We start from the raw sequence: 20,691 nt of genomic DNA on the forward strand, positions 1-20,691 counted from the left end.
TTTCAACTTTGTGTTGGAGGATTTTCGGTGAAGAAAGAGCAAGATTTATATCAAGAGAGGTGAGTGTTTGCAATATTTGTCGTTCCTATCGTATCGAAAACTTACCGCAGTATGGTGGCCCAGTGTTATAATAGTAAAACCAATCACAATACTGGAAATCAACTAAAAAAAGTTATAAAATAAAACAAATTAAAATCCTAATTCCTTTATTTTATATTTATTTTCTTTTATTTTTTTATTATTTGAAAAAAATACAAAAAAATATTGTGACAAAAAAAAATTGGCAAAAAAATTGCAAACATAAAATATTAATTGAAACATCCCGCACGAAATTTATTCACACGACAAAATTATATAAAACTGATAAAAAAATCTGGACGTCCAAAAATAAAATGCATTGAAAAACAACATTGAAAATAAACATTGAAAAACAACATTGAAAATCAACATTGAAAAACAACATTGAAAATAAACATTAAAAAACCAACATTGAAAACCAAAGGTAAATTTCACCAACATAGAAATTCGGAAATGAAAATGAATTTCGCGTTTTCTCTACGCGGCCCATCGTTATAATAACAAAGGGATCTGGTGACACAATAAGGACGATGGCCTAGTGTTATACACGGCAAAAAAGTCGAGTTTGCCACTTGCGATTACCCGTGGATTACCCGAGGAATAAACCAAGTAATCTCCACGTCTTCCCTCTTCTTTCCGTTAAGATTACTCCCAGATAATCCACGGTGCGATTACGCTAGTATAAGTGCACTATTCTCTGGTTATCCACGCCGGGATTACCCAAAGAGAACTTGAGTAATCTTGGGTTTTCCATGGCGGGATTACTTTAGTAAACCGCTGGTATTCTCGGGTCTTCCACTGGGCGGGATTATTTAAGTAAACCGCTGGTATTCTCGGGTTTTCCAGGGCGGGATTATTTTAGTAAACCGCTGGTATTCTCGGGTCTACCAGGGCGGGATTATTTAAGTAAACTGCTGGTATTCTCGGGTTTTCCTGGGCGGGATTATTTTAGTAAACCGCTTGTATCCTCGGGCTTTCCAGGGCGGGATTATATAAGCAAACCGCGAAAGCGAACACAATGGAACATAGAATATAAATATTGCATTGTAATTTGTTTATTTTAATGTATTTACTATATCAATAGTTCAATAAATAATCAATAGAATATACGCATTCGCAAACCTCAACAGTAACATATTTACATTTTTGTGTCAATAAACATTTGACCATATTATCAATGTGGGATCATTAGAAATCTAGTGGCCCTATTTTTAAACCTTTATACCATAGAATATTTCAATAATAATATACCATAGAATATATCAATGATAATTTTCTTTAAATGTTAGATTTTCAAAACGTTAACCTAACCTCCCATTCGGGGGTTTAAAATTCAAATCACAGTGTCATGATAAAAAGAAAAAATCTGCAGAGGGTGGCAATTGGCGTTAGCCATTGTGTTAAGCCATTTATAACCATCCTGGTAAAAGAAGCCAACTTACCCCAAAGGTAAGAAGGCCCATTTCACAAGCTGAAATAGCAGGTGTATCATTTTTGTTTTACTTATTTCTAACAATTTGTCAATTGCAATTACAAGATTGATAACAGTCGTAGCAAATGTGATCACTGAATGAGGCTCAAAATGATTTTCAGTAATTTAAAGAGCACTTGTACGGTTGGTTGAAATTTCATTGTTTTTATCTTCTTATATAAGAAGACTGAAAAACCACTTAAAGCCTCCTTAATTAAGTGACCCAACTTTCTAGTCCTCAGATACTGCAACCTCTCTTAGTTCATATGGGACAGCCTCACTTGTGTGATCACTGCTGTCCCCTACCACTCTTCTGTTTGTCTCTTCTGTTGTGGGGTCTGTAAATGCCCACGCCTTCTATCAAGTTCACTAAAGAAATTATTTACTTCCATAGAGCGCCACTTAAGTGGTCTCACTCTGTATCTCTCCTCGCCATCTGATTCCTCTGATGACATCAGCTCTAGGATGACTGTCTTTCCGAGTTCCGTTTCTCTTTCTTCATCTCTCATCATTTCACCTCTAAACTTCAATTTCTAAAACATGAATAATAGAAGTAAAGTTACTATGCCACACTGTGTTATTTAAGACTGTGTTTTATTTTGACAAGGGGCATATCATTTTAAGAAGTTAAGATATTTCAGTTGGAATTTAATCAAAAGAACAGATATTGTATTTTTAAGGTGACGTGGGTTCGATGTTTTATAATTTGTTTATGAAATTTAAACCAAGACTTGTTGCGCTGCTATTTGTAATCCAATCCGCATTTGGCATTTCATTGAAAGCACCATTTTCGATAAAACATATACTTTTTAGTATATATATAATATTGCTTTCACATCCTCTTAATATTTTGCATCGGTAGTAGAAGGGTTGTTCGAGTGTATTACTCAGTGTGCTTGTGTCATTCCATCTTCTCGGCCAAACCGGCTGCCTAAAATGTGTCGGTAAATATTCGCTCGTGTGAAAAAGGATTTCGTGGTGAAATACACGTTTGGTTGTCAGATGAATATTAATTTTTAGGGGTGATGTTTACCGGAAATGAGATTTATAGTGTCGGAGTCATGTGTCGGAACCTCAAAATGTTAAGAGTGTGATGGAAGGTCAAAAGTTTGGTTGATCTAACCACCAGAGTGAAGTTAGTTCCTTATTCGCAGTTCCTTTTTCATATCAAACTTTTGGTGTTATTCAAACTCGCTCGGCCGCTTTTTTAGAGACTGAGACTAGGAGCTGTGTAACCTGGCAAATTACAAATGGGTTTTCTCTGAGCTATCCAAGATGGCGGACGAAGAGCGATTATTTTTGGAAAACAGGGCTATTTAACCTGAGATTTCTGCTTATAGAAGCGAAAAATACCTATTTTTCTCATCAAATACCCCTGTAGGGGCTAGATCTTTCTTCTGCCAGCCTAACTTGTGGAAAAAAGCCCTCGTAGGTATTTTAATCGACTACGTCCTTGTGTGATCCTGATGCTGAAGAGTACAGAAACACCCGAAGGACGAGAAGCTAAGTATTCCTTTCTAATATTTCCGTTTTTTGTTTGTATAATTTTGGCGCAATTCTTATCTAGATAATCTTCACGGGTTGTTTTTTGGGGATCATCTTGCAGAATCTCGGTAAACTTAGGCGGGAAGAGGTTCAAAAGTTTAGTCGTCTCGTTTGCTTGTTCATGATAGATATCTACTAAAATGATGGTGCAAGGGTATTTGACAAATTTTTCACAAGGTCCTCCATTGAAAAAACAAAGATTGGCTTACATGCTACCTCAAGTCCGTGAAATCGGGCTGTGTGATTCTCGGGACTCGAGAATCGGAGAGCTCGAGAATCAGCTGTCAGAGCTAAAACATCGACTCGCTGATGTTGTCAAAGAGAGAGATGGCATGAGAAAGGAGCTAGGCAAGGAAAAAAAGCCCTTTCTTCAGCCGAGAAAGCCTTTTTGTGACCTTGAGCCAAAAGCTCAATTTCACAAAAAGTCAGAGATTAAAAAATGGCTTGAGAAGCAATTTGAGAAGCTTCCAACAGATTGGAAAGTTGTTGAGGTTTGTTTAGAATTTTTGTACACATGGAAACAACCTAAATTTACCAATTCTGTTATAATGGCATTTGTTTATCATAAAATGTTTCCTTATCTCTAGGTTCAACTTGAAGTTGGTCAGTTTTGCCCTACATTTCAATGTTTCCTTATCTCTAGGTTCAACTTGAAGTTGGTATGGTCAGTTTTGCCCTACATTTCAATGAGAGGGTTGAGCCTGAGGAGATTGACCATAAAAAGATCCAAAGAGCTCTCAAGGTAGGTATTATAGAAGTACATGTACAGTACTGTAGGTTTCTTATTTTTTCTATATTTAGATTATTTTTATAATCTCAGGCCAAAGATGATGGTGATGTTTCTGACTCAGCATACCATGAGCTAAAGATGGTAGCTGGGTCCAGCTTGCCATCACTGTATGGGATACAGAAAGAGAGAAAAGCTCAAAATGCAATCATTCCTATTACAGAATTTGAAGGGGTTAGTCTGTTGATAGTCTTAATTCTGATTTGCTTTGTGCACAGCACATTTTGCATCCTTTAAAACAAGCAAATACTGTACAAACCCAATAATTCATTAAACAAAGTTTCTCCTTTCAGAATGCAAAAGGATGTTCAAGATCCATCAAGGACATTCTAAGTTATAGTTCAGATGTCATTGGAAATGCAGGGGGCAATGTTATAACCCTTCGGTTTTCTGGTGATGGTAGAAAAACCACCAAAAAACTCGGGAGTGTTATGACAACCTTCTGCTTTCCAGCAGAAAACTCTGTTAAAAGAAGCCCAGAAAGGGAATACTGTATATCTATATATGATGGTGAGTTGGTTGCAGCTAATTTATTGCAGCTGTAAGCGAGAACAAATCTTCCTAATGATATAGTCAACTAAAGCCATATATCTGTGAACACTTTTTATTATAGGCAAGGAGTCATATGACATCCTAAAGGCGACCTTGAGAGGGGTTTTTGATGAGATGAAGGCCCTAGGGAGAACTGGCATTCTTGTTAATGGCCTTGAATACACTATTGATTGGTAGGTTTCATTTTTTTTGCAACCAATAATCTTATGATCTGGCATTAAACAGGACATATGTAACTTTTATCCCTTTTTTAAGGGTGATGTGTGCTGACTGGAAGTTCATGGCGTGTATTCTCGGAATTAATAGTCCCTGTGCCTTGTACTTCTGCATTTGGTGCGAATGCAGCAAAAGGATGATCAGAGACTTTTCTAGTAAGTTTTTTAATTTTGTTACTTATATAATGAATGTTATGTAATGAATTAAATGATTTTTGTTTTTATGAATTATTCCATTGTCAGCTATATTATAAATAACTAGATAAATTTGATAAAAATTTCAGTCCCACAATGGCCCATAACCAGAACCTTAAACCAGTGCCGTGCACGTGTTGGGTGTCCAAATGCCAAGGGAGTTCAATGTTTACCTCTCGTGGACATTGAATTTACCAAGGTCATACCCGACACCCTGCACCTCAAATTGAGGATCATGGGAAAACTTCTCAACCAGGTAAAATTATGCTTATTTAACAAATTCAAATCTCCATTGAGCCATTTTTTAAAAAAGTTCCTGGTATATATTAAACTTCTAGGTTGCTTGCTGGGCTATAGAGCAGAATGTTAAAAAAGCCATGGAAGAAGCAATAGAAGCTTTGGGTAAATAAAAATTTCATGTATAGGGTAAATGGGTATAGGGGATGTCTTATGGTGATTATCATTTTGTTTTCTTGCCATATTGTATTTGCAGGTGTGAGGTTTTGTTTCTATGATGTCCAGGATGACAGTGGCAAAACCACAACCAAGTGGAGCTCTTTGGATTGTAAGTAAATAACTGACTAATAGAAAAGACTGTTATAATAACTGAAACTAATATGAAATTACTATAAAGTTTCGTTATTTATTTTCTTTGAATCCTCTTTTCCTTATAAAGGTGATGATTTGGAAACTATCATTAGGGGGCTTGATATCCATGCCTTCCTAGGAGACATGGAGAACAAGTCCATCACCAGCCTTGACTGTCTGACCAAAGCCCAGCTAGTGGAGGAATGTAGGAAGTTCCATCTGAGGTCGACAGGCACCAAGGACTTCCTACGTGCCACACTCAAGGATCATCTTGACCGCAACAACATAGTGTTTGAGGTATGATTTTTATTTTCATTATAAAAAAGACCAGCACACCCAGGATACTACTGTGTATAAAGCTAATTTAACAATTGCTTTGTGTTTTGTAGCCATCGTCCACTCCCACTTGTGAGAAAACAGTTCTTAGCATATCAGAGCTGACACAAGTGTGGAAAAGTTTGATGGTCCTCACTGATGCTCTTGGGGCAAATCCTGGAGATGAAGCATATCTTCGAGCAGATGCTTTTCAAGAAAAGGCCCGCCAATGGGGAACCAAATTTAGAAAAGCCACGTTTGATGAGGTAATTCTACATCCCTGTGGTTAGTTGAACTGGCAGGACACAAGCCTCATTTGATCATATGTCACTGAAAAAATAAAATCAGTAGATATATTATTTTAATTGTGCTTTCTTTTATCTCTCCACAGGATGTAATTCCATATATACATGGTAAGATTAAAATGAGATTCCTTAATTGACTTGGGATCTCCGAGACCAAGTAATTTTATGCATTTTTTTCTCTACAGTTCTTGTTTATCATGTCCCCCAATTTTTGGAGATTCATGGCACGATCCACCAGTTCAATTGCCAGACAGTGGAAAAGAAAAACCACATGCAGAACAAGACATTCCACAGGGGTAGCCAGAAAGGGGGGAAAAATAGCAACTACACTGTACAGGTAATTCCAAGTGAAAAAAACGTCATGTTATCTAGACTAATCGCTTGCTACAACTGTGTATTTTTATCTCTATAGATCATGGAGAGGGAAAACAGAAAACTGTTCAGTAGGGAAAATAATTTGGAAAGGGTCAAGAGAAAATATCAAAAGCAGTGAAGACAAAGAAAAAATGTATTTATTTATTTATTATATTTTTGGTGCTATTTATTACTGTTGTAAATATCACTATTTATAACTTGTATAACTATTTGTACCCACATTATTATATAAAGGCATTAAAACCATCAAAACAATCTGTATCATTCCCTGGATCTAAATTCCCCCTCTTTATTTTCGACTGGAAATACAGTGAAATCGGTTGAAACAGATGTCAACAATTAGTTTATATAGAGAGATTTTAACTTACCGAGCCATAGTTGTGAAGCATATTCCGTCTACGCCGTACGAAGCTGATCTCCAAAAAGCTCAGCGGGGGATACTTGCGCTCTAGCGGTCGACACATACTAGGCCTTTCTTCCTCTGACCCATATTCAGAGATGTAAGTACAACGGGGGCACGAACTATGATCATAATTAATCCTTAGCTCGTATCCTCATGATATCCACATCTTCGAAGATGAGTCAACTTCACATATTGTACTCGAATCTGGCAGTTGCCGAGCCATAAACTCCGTACCAATAACGGTGCCAAACTCGACAGCAGTGCACGGGAACCGAATATTACGGGTCCCTGAAAAATCCAGCTTTCGTGAGGTAGCAAAAGAAAATGTCCCTTTACCAAACAAAGCGGAAAAACCCCCCTTTGAAAGTGGGACTTTCACTTGTACTCTCCGAATGAGTCCCGTGTCATTCTCGGGTGTACGAAATTGGAGCTCATCGAACAGTGCATGTCGAATCAGCCACAATTCCTTATCCTCGGAGCAAAGAATGGGAAGCTTTTCTCTTGCTACCTCACTACTGTCGGGGTTCCCAGCATTCACGGCTAAATAGCATGACAACTGCGGATTCAATGAAAGAGAAACCGTAGAATTATATCTATCGCTGTAGCCTTTCCATTTCACAAAGGCATAGTCTCCCTCAACGTTTAAAACTCTCTCTATCTCCCAGACTTTTTCTTCTTCCTCTTTCTCTTCTTTCACGTACGTATCAACTGAGGAATGGTCTAAATATTTGACCAAGCGATCCGGTTTCTTTATAATTCTTCCACTACGAGTCTTTAGAGAATCAGTGTTTGCCGCCATGTTTGTTGGAGAAGCGCGAAAGGGGAAACTCCAGTACTTCTAAATATGGGCATATATGACCATATAAGGCACAGCGAACGAAGGACACTATCCGTGGGGAATATGTTTGATATGCGTCTGTTTCCTTATTCGCTCAGTTCCTTATTCAAATCCGGGGGGGGGGGAATTACATGATACCTTTTAATTCCAGTTGAAACAGTATTTAGGCATAACATTTTATTCAGAACAAGTCCAACAGCATTTTCGTCGGGTAAATTTGGATGCTTTAACGTGCTCGCTGCTAAGCGAAGCTGTGAACATGAGACTCTATCTGCTACAAAAGGTCAAATTACGCAATGCGTGCAATCGCTTTCACAAATGAATCTAGCCACACCACACCACACCACATCCTACATACAGCCCAACCCCCCTCCCACCACACACACATCTACCCCTCCACACATAGCCTACTACATACACACCATAGCATCCCACGACTATATCAATCAACCCACAACACACCAACTAGCCACACCCTACACCAGACACTACCCCACAACCAATTCCCCCCCCCTACAAACACCTACATACAGCCCCCTCCCCCACCATACAAACATTTACCCCACAGCACAAAACCCAACTACAAACGACCACACCCTATGACCTACCCTACCTACCGACAAACCAACACCTCACGATCACCTAACATCGCAACGATACATTATCACCCACATTTACACCATAACCTCACAAATTTTAAATCGACCTCCGCACCACCACCATTTTAACACACACAGACCCATCACGCTAAATTATAAGCCTTATCTACTCCACATCTCCCTCACCACCACCCTTACCTATACACCGTACCAATTTTTCCCCACCAACACAGACATTAGCCATCTCCATACCACACCATAATATTATTATTTTTTTCTCTCTCACCTACCCACCACACACTACCACAACCTATTCTATAGTCCCACTTTATCTCTTCACCACCCCCACCACCTACTAGTCGAACCTATCCACCTTTTCACGCCGTAATTACATTACTACCATCTCCACTCTACATTACCTTACTAGCCATCCTTCACCATCACCCTCCAACATCACCATACCATATGATCACACCCACCTCACTACCACACCACGATTATTCCAAGCCCTAACACAACACCAACACCCACCTAAGCCCCCACACACCTACACATACACTTCCTTCCCCCCCTTACACTTTCCTACACTCTCACCTACAATATACACACCTAACACACCCTACACAAGCCAGACCCCTGCCAACACCAAAACCACACACCCCTCCCCCCCCCCATGGCCACAACACTACTCACCCTACAACACACCAAACCAACCACACCCTACAGCAGCCACTAGTCCTACAACCAGCGCTCCCTCCAACACCACACCCTACACACAGCGCAACCCCCTCCCACCACACGCACATCTACCCCTCCACACATAGCCTACTACATACACACCATAGCATCCCACGACTATATCAACCAACCCACAACACACCAACCAGCCACACCCTACACCAGACACTACCCCACAACCAATTCCCCCCCCTACAAACACCTACATACAGCCCCCTCCCCACCATACAAACATTTACCCCACAGCACAAAACCCAACTACAAACGACCACACCCTATGAGCCACCCTATCTACCCACAAACCAACACCTTACGATCACTTAACACCATAACGATACATTATCACCCACATTTACACCATAACCTCACAAATTTAAAATCGACCTCCGCACCACTACCATTTTAAAACACCTACAGACCCATCACGCTAAATTATAAGCCTTATCTACTCCACATCTCCCTCACCACCACTCTTACCTGTACACCGTACCAATTTTCCCCCACCAACACAGCCATAAGCCATCTCCCTACCACACCATATTATTATTATTTTTTTCTTTTTCACCTACCCACCACACACTACCACAACCTATTCTATAGTCCCACTTTATCTTTTCACCACCCTCCACCACCTACTAGTCGAACCTATCCACCTTTTCACCGTAATTACATTACTACCATCTCCACTCTACATTACCTTACTAGCCATCCTTCACCATCACCCTCCAACATCACCATACCATATGATCACACCCACCTCACTACCACACCACGATTATTCCAAGCCCTAACACAACACCAACACCCACCTAAGCCCCACACACCTACACATACACTTCCTTCCCCCCCTCACACTTTCCTACACTCTCACCTAAAATATACACACCTAACACACCCTACACAAGCCATGATCACACCCACCTCACTATCACACCACTTTAGGCCCCTACGTCTTGGTACGAATACCCGATCCAAACCAAAAAGTTATGTACCATACGGGGAAAGTGCTGTATCACAATCTGTGATCCCAAGACGTACCCCCTCCCACACCTCACCTCCTTCCCACTCTCCCTCTGATAACAACACACAACCCCCCTCCCTCCCATATTGCTTAAACTCATCATTATAATCTCTCCACAGCCTTCACCCGCCGTCGCTATGGCACAACAGGACCTGTTGTACGCCCACACGTGTTAACCACTACTGCCACAACCCAATCCACCCACACGCCCACACTCTAACACCTCAACACCCAACACCCCTTATCATACAGACCCCTCCTACATTGAAGATGATATTTTACTCCAACATGCCTCACCCCCTCACACAACATCTCCTACCCATAATTTTCTTGATGACCTCTCCCCCACGCAACTCGATGCCCTACTCGTCATGAGTAGGGCCTTTTAAGACATCCACTCCAAGCCAGCCAATCATCGAAGATGATTCACCACTACCAAGACCCTCAAGAACCGACAAACAGCCCCTCTACAGAAATATAACTGATATATATACACTGGATAAAAACTCAGAAGCCAGCCATCTACAACCATAAACCTACAGGCCCTAACAGAACCGCAAAAGGAATCCTACGAGTCTCCTGTACCACACAGCATATCCACACCAATAAAAACAGTCCTTCTACAGAAGTACATTCCCGATCCATCGACAACAAGCCACCATCTCCAGCTATAGGCATACCGGCCTCAACAATGACCGTAGAAATACTTCCAAGAGACTCCTACGTAACACACGCTACTGCCCTGAATATCCTAACCGGGCTCCTCACCAACACTCTATCCTCCCAGCGTATGTCACCCCGTCATCCTATCTGGCACAGAACACTTCCAAAATATTCCCGTACAATAGTATAGCCATTCATTGTATTCATCCGCCATATTTTGCCAATTTTGTAAACCAAACCGCAACCAATTTAATAAATACCCGGATGTACAATAACCGGAACCGGAAACAGCGATATCTATTTTCATCTAATACTCGTATAACCACGGGCGCAATCCCCTCATAACCCCTCACTTCGCTACATACGGAATACCTCCAAGACAGGCAATCTAAGCTCCGCCAATACACATCTCGGGTATGTACACCCTCCTTTCCACACATCCTATATACTACCCACCACATCAAGACACCCGTATTCTCTCCCCTTCCCGCTACATGCATAAGTTCCCACACTTATTTATCATTTAGTCCACCCCATAAGGCCGCTAGCCAGGACCATCACATGCACCATTTTGTCCACTACACACTTCTCACTCCTAGCTTAGCCTCTATCCACTTTTTTTCTCTTTACCTCATTCCCCTGCGCGCTACTTTTTACTCATTGCATGCATACGCTTCACTAGAGGCATTACTAACGAGCGTGTAGGGGCGGGTGATGAAGCGTGTTATCATTCGAAACACGCTTCATATACGAATCGTCTCCCTAGTTTTTCCCCTTTTTACTCCCACCATCATCGCCGCTTCTCCCCTAACTTTCCCCTAAGTTTCCCCGCTTTATTCTCCAGGTTCGTATATGACCAACCAATAGACCTCGCCCCCTGATGAGAAGTCTTGGTTGGCGTTATATGCCTTTAGTTCTACATTTCGCAGAGCTCTTTGAAATGACCTAAACACTTTTGTCTTATTGGTTTGTTTTGTTATGTTTATTTTGCATATACATGCCAGTTGTTTTCTTCATGCCTTTGCCTTTTCCCCTTATCTCTTACCACTGATTATCGCTTCATCTGGGGTAAACTATCCTTCCTGTCTTGTTAACGTTTCAGCGTCATCTCCACTCTCACCGCGCTCCCTTTGTCTTCATCTTCTTCTCGCCGTTTTACTAGCATCATTTTCCATTGTCCGCAATACTTCCTTTTACCGCTACAGTATTTTATATTTTTTCTCTGCGTTTTCGCAACACTCATTCAATCTCTATTATTATTTAATTTCGCCTGTCAATCATACCACTTACACACTTCATTAGATACATACATCCACACATACCTCACCCTCTCCATTACCGCTCACCATTTCCTCTCTACAATCTAAACACTTTTCTTTCTCTTATCCTACATATTACTTTCCTACCCTACACACAACACACTTTCTCAAAAACACTACACAGTCTCGTCACAATATCCCTGCTCATCATTCTGTTCACACTCGCATTATCCCCCTTCATCAGATTTCACTAATGCCGCCATCACCTCTTCACATCCGCTACACAACACTCGCCACAAGTTACCGATTTTAACTGTTTCAATCTCCACATAATACCATATTTACTAACTACCTTCTCCATTCAACAACAAAAAAAACCCCGAAGTATTGTGTTCGAATTTAATATTTTTAAGTCACGTTGTTTAGAAATCGAGTCGCTGTTAACCCTTTATTATGCTTCAAGAATTGCAAGTATTTCTTCTGCTTTCCCTTTGTCCATTACCGCAATTCCGTGGGGTTGATTTCGGGGACTCCTCGGTATCGTTTCGGGTCCGTGGATCAGTTGGGGTACTTTTGAGGATCATTTCGGGTCCTGGGATCGTTTTCGGGTCCTGGGATCATTACGGCTCCTGTACAAAGAACTTTTCTAGCATGAAGATAATGCTTTTCAGAATTAGTCGTTTTCCAGATGATGGACAAATTGAGCGCGTATGCAAGGCTTTGATCGGTTTAAAGGTGCCGACCATTTGACTTTTGAGGGGGGGGGGATTGATGTTTTTGGCTGCGCAGGGTATTTTCAAAGTATTTGGAGTGCAATAATTTTTTTTTACCGATGCAGGATATTTTTTTTCGTCCACCAATTGGTGCAGGATATATTTTTTTTTTTGTAAAATCATCCCCCCCCCCCTCAATAGTCAAATGGTCGGCCCCTAAATTTACAACCTTCTTGCAAATATATGCAGCTGTTCAAACTACAGGCTTTATTGTAAAATGTGCAAAAGAGGTTCAGAAACTTGCAAGGCGGCTGTAAACTAACTTGTCAAACGACCTTCAGAGGTAGCAAATGGTATTGGCGGCCATTGGCGAGCATGGGTGGACTTCGAGTTTGTATCATCTTCGAGCATTTTGATAAAAAAAATGGCGAGCAACAAGCAACAAACAAATAAAAAATATTTGGCGAGCATTTTTAAAAACAAAAACACAAAACAAATATTCCCAATTTTAATAAAGGATCGATTAGGTATCGCCGAGGTAAAGTTGAGTGAGGCTGCCATTGACCTGCTTGCTTTAGTTATTTTTAACATGAAACAGTTGGTCGTGTTGCCAGACAGATTAAGACACACATAAATTCAGTGACTTAAAAAAGAGAGAATTGGAGCATTCTCTTTTTCAGAAAACGAACATTGCGAGAGCCGAAATTACGGCTAAAATTTGATAGATGCTTCGAAGATTCTAGGGATCTTTTGCACCCCCTGCTTCCCGAATCCTTGCTACACGCTCCATCATCAGTAACAATGAGCATATGCATGAACTTGAAAATAAACTTGATTATCGTGTATGCATCCCCGTTCCAAAAATTCGGGTTTCTCTTTCGTAAGAACAAGTCGTACAAGGTTCAAGGCTGATGTGCTCACGTAATTATTGTCAAAGTGCGCAATAACATTATATTTCAACCTCAATATTTTTACGGTAACTCTATAAAATAGGTAAAGCAAGAACTTACATCAACTCTACACCTCTATTTTGATGGCCTGACAAACTATATTCATGGTGTAAGCTACATTGTTTCTATTTCGGGTATTGGTAACCTCGCCTGCTAGACTAAAGAGGTCAGGTCGTGCTATCATGTACTAAGTCACGTACTTACAGGAACAACACCCCTTTGAAGATTATGGAAGTGTTTTAAATTTATCTCTCGTATATGGTTCTGTGGTTCCTGCGGTCACATGAATCCCGTTTTCTCGGCCACTTTTAACCACAAATCCAGTTTCCCTTTTTTCACAAAAATCTCGTTTCCAGGTCTTAAATTAAGACGAGCTGTTTCCGTTTTAAACATTCGGGATCCTGTCATACAGAAAATCTCGCTGTTTTTCAGGGTTATATATGTTCTTTGATTGCGGCAATTGATCCCCCATTGTTCTTTCCACAGAATGAACATCAGAATTCTAGCGGTCACCGTCCTACTGGCGTTACTCGCCCCATCCGTCACACATGCTATCATCAAATCATGGGACACAGGAAGTGGGACAATTTACCGTCTCCATGTCACGCAAGATGTGGCCATAGAAAGTCCCTCTGGCAACCACAATAACCTGCCTTACCTTCTCGTCGGCAAGCACCCACGATACCCCAACAAGCGCTCTCTGTTGCAGTTTGAAAGCCCCCCGAGATCTGGTTGCCAAATCCAATGGGCAAAGATGTACATGTACTTTGTATACGCGCACAAGGCTAGCTGGCATTCACCTCATCAGGCACCCTACCTTAACCGGGACATCATGATTCACCGAGTGCTGAAGCCATGGAACGAGGGTCAAGCGAATACCAGATACAGGTATGCCCTTCTCAACCACCTTTGAAATATCAACAAATCGCAGACTCTGTTGTGTGTAACGCAATGCATGCACGTAATTAGGGAGGGGGTCAGTTTATTTTCTAGGCAGCGTAATCTTGGCCAGTGTTTTTCAGTTTTCAGTAAGAAAATAAAAAATAAAAACATTTATTGTTTGATCAAATTTCGTTAAGTAGCACCTCTTATAAAATTAAAGATACTCGTCTTAGGATGCTCAATAGCCATTATACTAAGATGTTCCCAAGATTATTAGCGGGCTTAAAGCCCCATCTACACTAACAATATTTAGTTGACAACTAGATTTGTTGGCTTCTACACTAGCAATTTTTCATGAGTGACAATTTTAAATTGCCGAGAAAAAGCAAACCTGCTAGCTTTTGAGCAACTATAGTTGCCATATAAAAATTGCCGACTTTGCTCCTTCTACACTAGCAAATAAAAATTGTCACATAAAAATTGTCAACTAAAAGTTGCTAGTGTAGATGGAGCTTAAGATTTATGACAGGATGAGGACGACGCACACGCGGGATGCGGAATCTCTCCGCGCGTTGAAAAAGAAACATGGTATTGCACGTTGGAATCTAGCGTGCTATCAGTAAATTTTGAAGTCCCTATTATTTGTGTTGGCAATGGCACTCATTAACTTTTATATCAAAATTCTGACTTTCTTTTTAGGATGTCAAATTATCCCTGGAGCCAACTTTACCTTGGTTTAGACGGCACTGATGCAGAGAACATGCCCCAGTCTCCCTCAACCACCATGTTCTCGTACAGACCAAGTGGCTTTGTAGAGTTTGACGTCACAAGAGCCGTGAAGGACTGGGCGGGAGGGTCGCCCAATTACGGCTTGGTTGTCAGAGTAAAAGATGAAAGTGTTGACGGCAGAGGGCTGAGGTTTGCAAGTAATGCTGATCCAGATAGCCAGCATCACGCCTTCATTCATGTGAAGTGTGCTTAAGATTAGAGAGCCACTGTAACGAAATGTTACTTGTCACGCAATTTAGCGATTCGAGTAATGCTGACCGAAATAGCAAGCATGTGAAGTGTGCTTAAACAGCCTCTGACAGCCGCCACTTTGTCATCCTAGCAAAACACCAAGTGCGATAAAGCTTATTTTCGATTGAATTTGATGAATAAAGTGAATAAAGTAAAAAACTTTGTGCGTTTTTTTTTTTTTTTTTTTTTTTTTTTGAGATTTTATTACAATATGTGCAATGAAAACAATAACAGAGGTGTGGCTCACAAGGGCTATTTAATATTATGTAGTCCCGGTCACGAAATGTTTCTTGTTACGCGAGTTGTGTCAGGCAATTTAGCAATTCGATCACGGAAGCGCATAATAATAATACATTGTAAATACAGGGACTATGGCGTTTCCAAGGACCAGGCTATTTTTAGACGCGCGGGCACAAACGGGCCAATCAGCTACGTTGACGTTGGTCGCGCGCGCGAGTGACGTGAGGCTGCACGCGAAAATGCAGTTAGCAAGAATACTTTTTTTAATCCATCATCCGTCGGTTTTGTTTTGTTTTGTTTACCTTAATAATTGCAAGCTAAAATTTAAAGTCGTAGATAGGGTTAGATTTAAAATAAAGAGAAGAGCAACAAAAGTCAAAGTACCAAAGGTAGCTTTTCTTTTGTCTGAGACTGCACATGCAGCTGAGCTCAGCCGTTTGTGATTATAAATAAAAAGAAGACCAAACAGCGACGTTTCTGGATCAGAAGTAGATGCAATTGTCCATGGAGAAAATGTTAATTAATAAAATGAAGGACAAAAACAGAAGCGAGATTTTGTCAACGTTTCGGACTTTATTGAGTCCTTCTTCAGGGCGGTTACATAAAGTCAGTCGCATCACGCGTATAAATGTAGTTGTGAACGATGCGCGCGTGCTCACGCTCTGAAGAATACATGAGATGATTCTTTTCTAAGTTGGAAAAGGGGGAATGTACAAATGAAAGTTATGGATAACTAAATAACTATTGAACTAGAGGACTACCTAGTAAATGTTTAAAAAAAAAACGTATTGTTTCCCTACTCTACTAATAAAAGGGGGGGGGGGGGGGGGGGGGAGATTAGAGTTCAGAAAGCGCCTAGAGTTCTTCCCGCAGGTTGAGACTTTTAGATGTGACTGTTTTCAGCTTGTCAATCCAGTATCCTTGGACGTTGATCAGATCTTCTGCGCGGGATACTTTCTTGGTGCCCTTGATGGTAACATCCTGGAGGCCGCCAGTCCTATGCTCGGGTTGAAATGGGCGGCAACAGGGTCGCTCTCTCCGTACTTCTGCCAGTTGTTTATGGTGCACTTGGGGGTGCGAATACATGAAGAGGCTTACTTGTTTCTCCAACGTATTGTTTCTAGCAACGTTTGCACGCAATCAGGTGCACCATATTGCAAGTTTTACAGCTGAGAGCACTGTTGATGTTATATTGCTTGCCGGTAGAAGTACTGGAGAATACCCTGTTGTGTGTACAAAAGCACACATTCCACACCTTTTGTCGCCACATGGTGTCAAGCCCGGTGGATCTTTGTTCTTCCTGTGGAAGACGTGTCCTTACAAAAATATCACGTAGGCTGGGAGGGCGTCTGAACGCCACCACCATTGGAGATTCTTGTACAATGTTTCGCATGCGCTCTGACACCCACAAGATAGGGAGGGCGTCTCGTGTGATCTTGTGAGCATTCCTAAATGCAGGGTGGTATGTTGCCGCCTATTTCAACCCGAGCAATGCACATAGCCTCCAGGGGCCGGGGCCTGAAAGGTCAGAAGATTTCATCTGTCGATAGGAGTTATACGTATGATAAATTCGCTTAGTGGTGAATACCCGACCAATAAAATCTGGTGCATGAAAGCAAAGTTATCCCTCCGATAGCTATCGGTAGATGAGCGACAAGAAAACTGGTTTGACGAGTAAATTGTACACAGGAAACCCGGTAAATCTGTACAGGACCCGAAATGATCCCAGGACCCGAAACGATCCCAGGACCCGAAATGATCCCCAAAAGTACCCCAACTGATCCCGGGACCCGAAACGATCCCCAAGAGTTCCCGAAATGAACCCCAAGGAATTGCAGTAATGGACAAACAAAAGGAATGTGAAAGGATTGGCTTTCAGTTTTAACAACATATGAAACATTTTAGCGTCATTTTTGTTACTTATTTTGTTACCAGAAATTTGAATTAACTAAAACCATAGTATTGAGATTTTTATATACGACTGCGCGGGAAATACAGCTTTCGACAGCTTGGTTGAGTCAGCAGTTGGGGTCAAATAAAAATTCTCGTGATGGTAATTTGAAGAACCAGGCGTGAATAAATAATTTATAAATAACAAGTCATAAAAGAAAGTCTCCACAGATTAGACATGCCTTTGCTTTCCCGTAGAAAAATGTTTGTTTGTGTTCGGTGAATGAAAGACCTATCATAAAGAGAGATAGAGAGAAATCATGCAGTGGTGTACGCACTACTACAGAAATTCAAAACTCACATATTGCTTTCAACAAAAGCCACATCTCTTAATATTTTGCAACGGTAGTAAAAGGGTTGTTCGAGTGCATTACTCAGTCTGCTTTTGTCATTCCATCTTCTCGGCCAAACCGGCTGTCGGTAAATATTCGCCCGTGTGAACATGGATTTCGTGGTGAAAAACACGTTTGGTTGCCAAATTAATATAGGTATTTTTAGGGATGATGTTTACCGGGAACGAGATTTATAGTGTCAGAGTCATGTGTTGGGACTGCAAATGTTTCGAAGGTCAAAAGTTTGGTTGTTCTGAGCAAGGCTGTGCTTTGGCTGTGCTATGTTTATTTTGTACTCCTTTCAGTAGCAATTTAAAGTTGTGTATTTGTTTTGGACTCTGTTTATGGGTTTAACGCCGGGCAATGTAATAAATAGAAGTATTGTGTTCGAATTTAATATTTTTAAGTCACGTTGTTTAGAAATCGAGTCGCTGTTAACCCTTTATTATGCTTCAAGAATTGCAAGTATTTCTTCTGCTTTCCCTTTGTCCATTACCGCAATTCCGTGGGGTTGATTTCGGGGACTCCTCGGTACCGTTTCGGGTCCCGGGATCAGTTGGGGTACTTTTGGGGATCACTTCGGGTCCTGGGATCGTTTCGGGTTCTGGGATCATTTCGGGTCCTGTACAAATCAGCAAATATGAGCCCAGCTTTACCTTGAGTTTCGTTTTATTTCACCGGAGAATCTTCATAACATCTCTTTAGGTGGTCTGCAATCGCCTCAAATTCAGCCCCAAATTTGTTTTCAACTGGTTAAAAAAGCGCAAGTTTGACTTGCATGCAAGTTCCGCAGTGCGATATCATCAAACAAATTCTCTTGGAATGCGGGTTGATTTTCGATTTTTGTCAATTATCATTCTTATTTCGCTCCCCCAAAAAATTCAAATAAATATTTCGTGTCGCACTCCGGCTAGATTTTATTTAAAATAACTAAGGAATGTGCGTAGCAATTTTTATATCGGTAGCTTGCAAAGTCGCGGAGAAATTCGCCACGAAGTCGACTTGACTCGATTTGACAAGTTCGCGTGTTCGCGGGTATCAGATTTCGCATTTTCCCACGGATTGGCTCGAAAATATTTTTTCTATAAACCTGAGTAACTTCCTTAACTTATCCTAAAGTTTCAAAGGAATTCGGCTATTTGTGAAGATATTATTGCAGCTTGGTAAACTTGGTAAACAGAGAATATAGTCTCCGGTAGTAACTAGTAACTAAAGCAAGCAGATCAATGACAGCCTTACCTCGATACCACACTCGATCCTTTAGTAAAATTGGAAATATTTTTGTGTTTTTGTTTTTAAAAATGCTCGCCAAATATTTTTTGTTTGTTTGTTGCTCGTTGCTCGCCATTTTTTTTTTTTTTTTTTCAAAATGCTCGCTGCTCGAAGATAATCCAAATTTAACGTCACCGCTAGGGACGGTAATTTCAGTTAATGGAGCCGGAACAAGGCTCAAAGGTCACTCATAAATTATATCGTACGGGTACACGTATCATGCTACGATAGCACAGGTATTACTCAATATGTTTCAAGTGAGATACCTTACTATACACGTTCTTAATTCTTATTGGTCGCTCTCTACCTATATAAAGGGCCACACCTAAAGTAAAGTCATTCGCTCTTTCGCTCAATAAGCTACGAGTACTGAAAAGAAACAGTTGCCTACCCTCCCTCCCTTTTACTGACAGGTTTCTTGGTGTGTACAGGCAGTGTTAGCTTGGAGATCAACTGTAAACAAGCATTAACTTAGTCATTGCTTTATTATTGAAATAAACCGGGGAGTATCTCCGAGAGTCTGCGGCTAGTTCTGTCTGACGACTTCCCCAAGCGGGGTTTGTTTGCTATAAAGTGTGCTTGTGCGTTTGTGGACCAGCCAATACTCTCGTCCGATCCTTCACGCGGAGTGAGGGGAGATGAGTGAGGCCTAAAGGTCATATGCTTACACTACAGTTGCTACGTCACGCGCTAGTCGTCACGTCACGCTAACTCGTTTTCGATCGGTCTGGCTCCCTCCCCCCCCCCCCCCCCCCCCCCCCATATTCTGCCATAATCCTGCCTAGTGTATTTATTGCGTTGCAAAGCGGGCATTTCCTTTTCACGCGTAAAGCGACATTAACAAAAAGTCAAAGTACTCGTACTCGCAAACAATTATGGCCGTGCACCCAAGTTCGCCAATGATCGCCAAGACTATTTGCTACCCCTGCAGGTCGTTTGGCAAATTAGTTTACAGCCGCCTTGCAAGTTTCTGAACCTCTTTTGCACATTTTACAGTAAAGCATGTAGCTTATTGCTATTTGCAAGAAGGTTGTAAAGTCAAATACCTATCAAAGCCTTGCTTACGCGCTCAATGCCCATCATCTGGGAAAGGACTAATTCTGGAAAAAAACATCTCCTGATTGCTGGCAGTATTTGCTGCTGCTTGCATGCTGAAAACTTTTTCTGCAAGAACTATTCGTGGCCTTATTTCTGTAAATTTGCTACAGGCTTCTCCCTATAGGGAGTTTGTTTCTTGTTTGTTCGTTTGTTTCGCCTTTGGGTTGTAAGTCGCTCGTGAATGAAATCTAAGGAGACATATGACGAAGGCAAAGTCCAGAAGGGCAAGTGCCCCATTGACATACGTTTATCCTATTCTGTTTTGTTTTAAGGTCGAAAACACGCAA

At 41.1% G+C, this 20,691-nt stretch overlaps 2 protein-coding genes and 1 long non-coding RNA gene across 6 annotated transcripts; 2 read left to right on the forward strand and 1 right to left on the reverse strand.

Moving 5' to 3' along the window:
* Positions 1 to 1,104: 1,104 nt before the first annotated feature.
* Positions 1,105 to 11,000, reverse strand: LOC125559804. 2 transcript variants are annotated; one of them, XR_007306473.1, is made up of 2 exons: positions 10,794 to 11,000; positions 1,105 to 2,082 (listed from the first exon to the last, which is right to left on the reverse strand). It is a non-coding gene; the product is annotated as an uncharacterized LOC125559804 (long non-coding RNA). The 2 variants fall into 2 exon arrangements; XR_007306472.1 differs by having other exon boundaries at positions 10,782 to 11,000.
* On the forward strand, positions 2,720 to 7,419 carry LOC125559803. 3 transcript variants are annotated; one of them, XM_048721587.1, is made up of 13 exons: positions 2,722 to 3,836; positions 3,915 to 4,055; positions 4,175 to 4,391; positions 4,495 to 4,606; positions 4,689 to 4,804; positions 4,933 to 5,099; positions 5,182 to 5,245; positions 5,337 to 5,408; positions 5,520 to 5,728; positions 5,821 to 6,012; positions 6,138 to 6,159; positions 6,237 to 6,388; positions 7,227 to 7,419. In XM_048721587.1, exons 1-13 carry the CDS (start codon positions 3,756 to 3,758, stop codon positions 7,371 to 7,373), a joined length of 1,692 nt encoding a protein of 563 aa, XP_048577544.1. In that variant the 5' UTR covers positions 2,722 to 3,755; the 3' UTR covers positions 7,374 to 7,419. The 3 variants fall into 3 exon arrangements, with proteins under 3 accessions (XP_048577546.1, XP_048577544.1, XP_048577545.1); XM_048721588.1 differs by lacking the exon at positions 7,227 to 7,419 and adding an exon at positions 6,464 to 6,681 and having other exon boundaries at positions 2,726 to 3,836; XM_048721589.1 differs by lacking the exon at positions 3,915 to 4,055 and having other exon boundaries at positions 2,720 to 3,836.
* Positions 11,001 to 11,007: 7 nt separating the features above from the next.
* Positions 11,008 to 15,675, forward strand: LOC116617085. The gene is made up of 3 exons (XM_032379496.2): positions 11,008 to 11,102; positions 14,097 to 14,498; positions 15,192 to 15,675. Exons 2-3 carry the CDS (start codon positions 14,098 to 14,100, stop codon positions 15,472 to 15,474), a joined length of 684 nt encoding a protein of 227 aa, XP_032235387.1. The 5' UTR covers positions 11,008 to 11,102; position 14,097; the 3' UTR covers positions 15,475 to 15,675.
* The last annotated feature ends 5,016 nt before the right edge of the window (positions 15,676 to 20,691 follow it).

The sequence above is a fragment of the Nematostella vectensis genome, chromosome 14 (assembly GCF_932526225.1).
Source record: "Nematostella vectensis chromosome 14, jaNemVect1.1, whole genome shotgun sequence".
NCBI classification, from domain to species: domain Eukaryota; kingdom Metazoa; phylum Cnidaria; class Anthozoa; order Actiniaria; family Edwardsiidae; genus Nematostella; species Nematostella vectensis.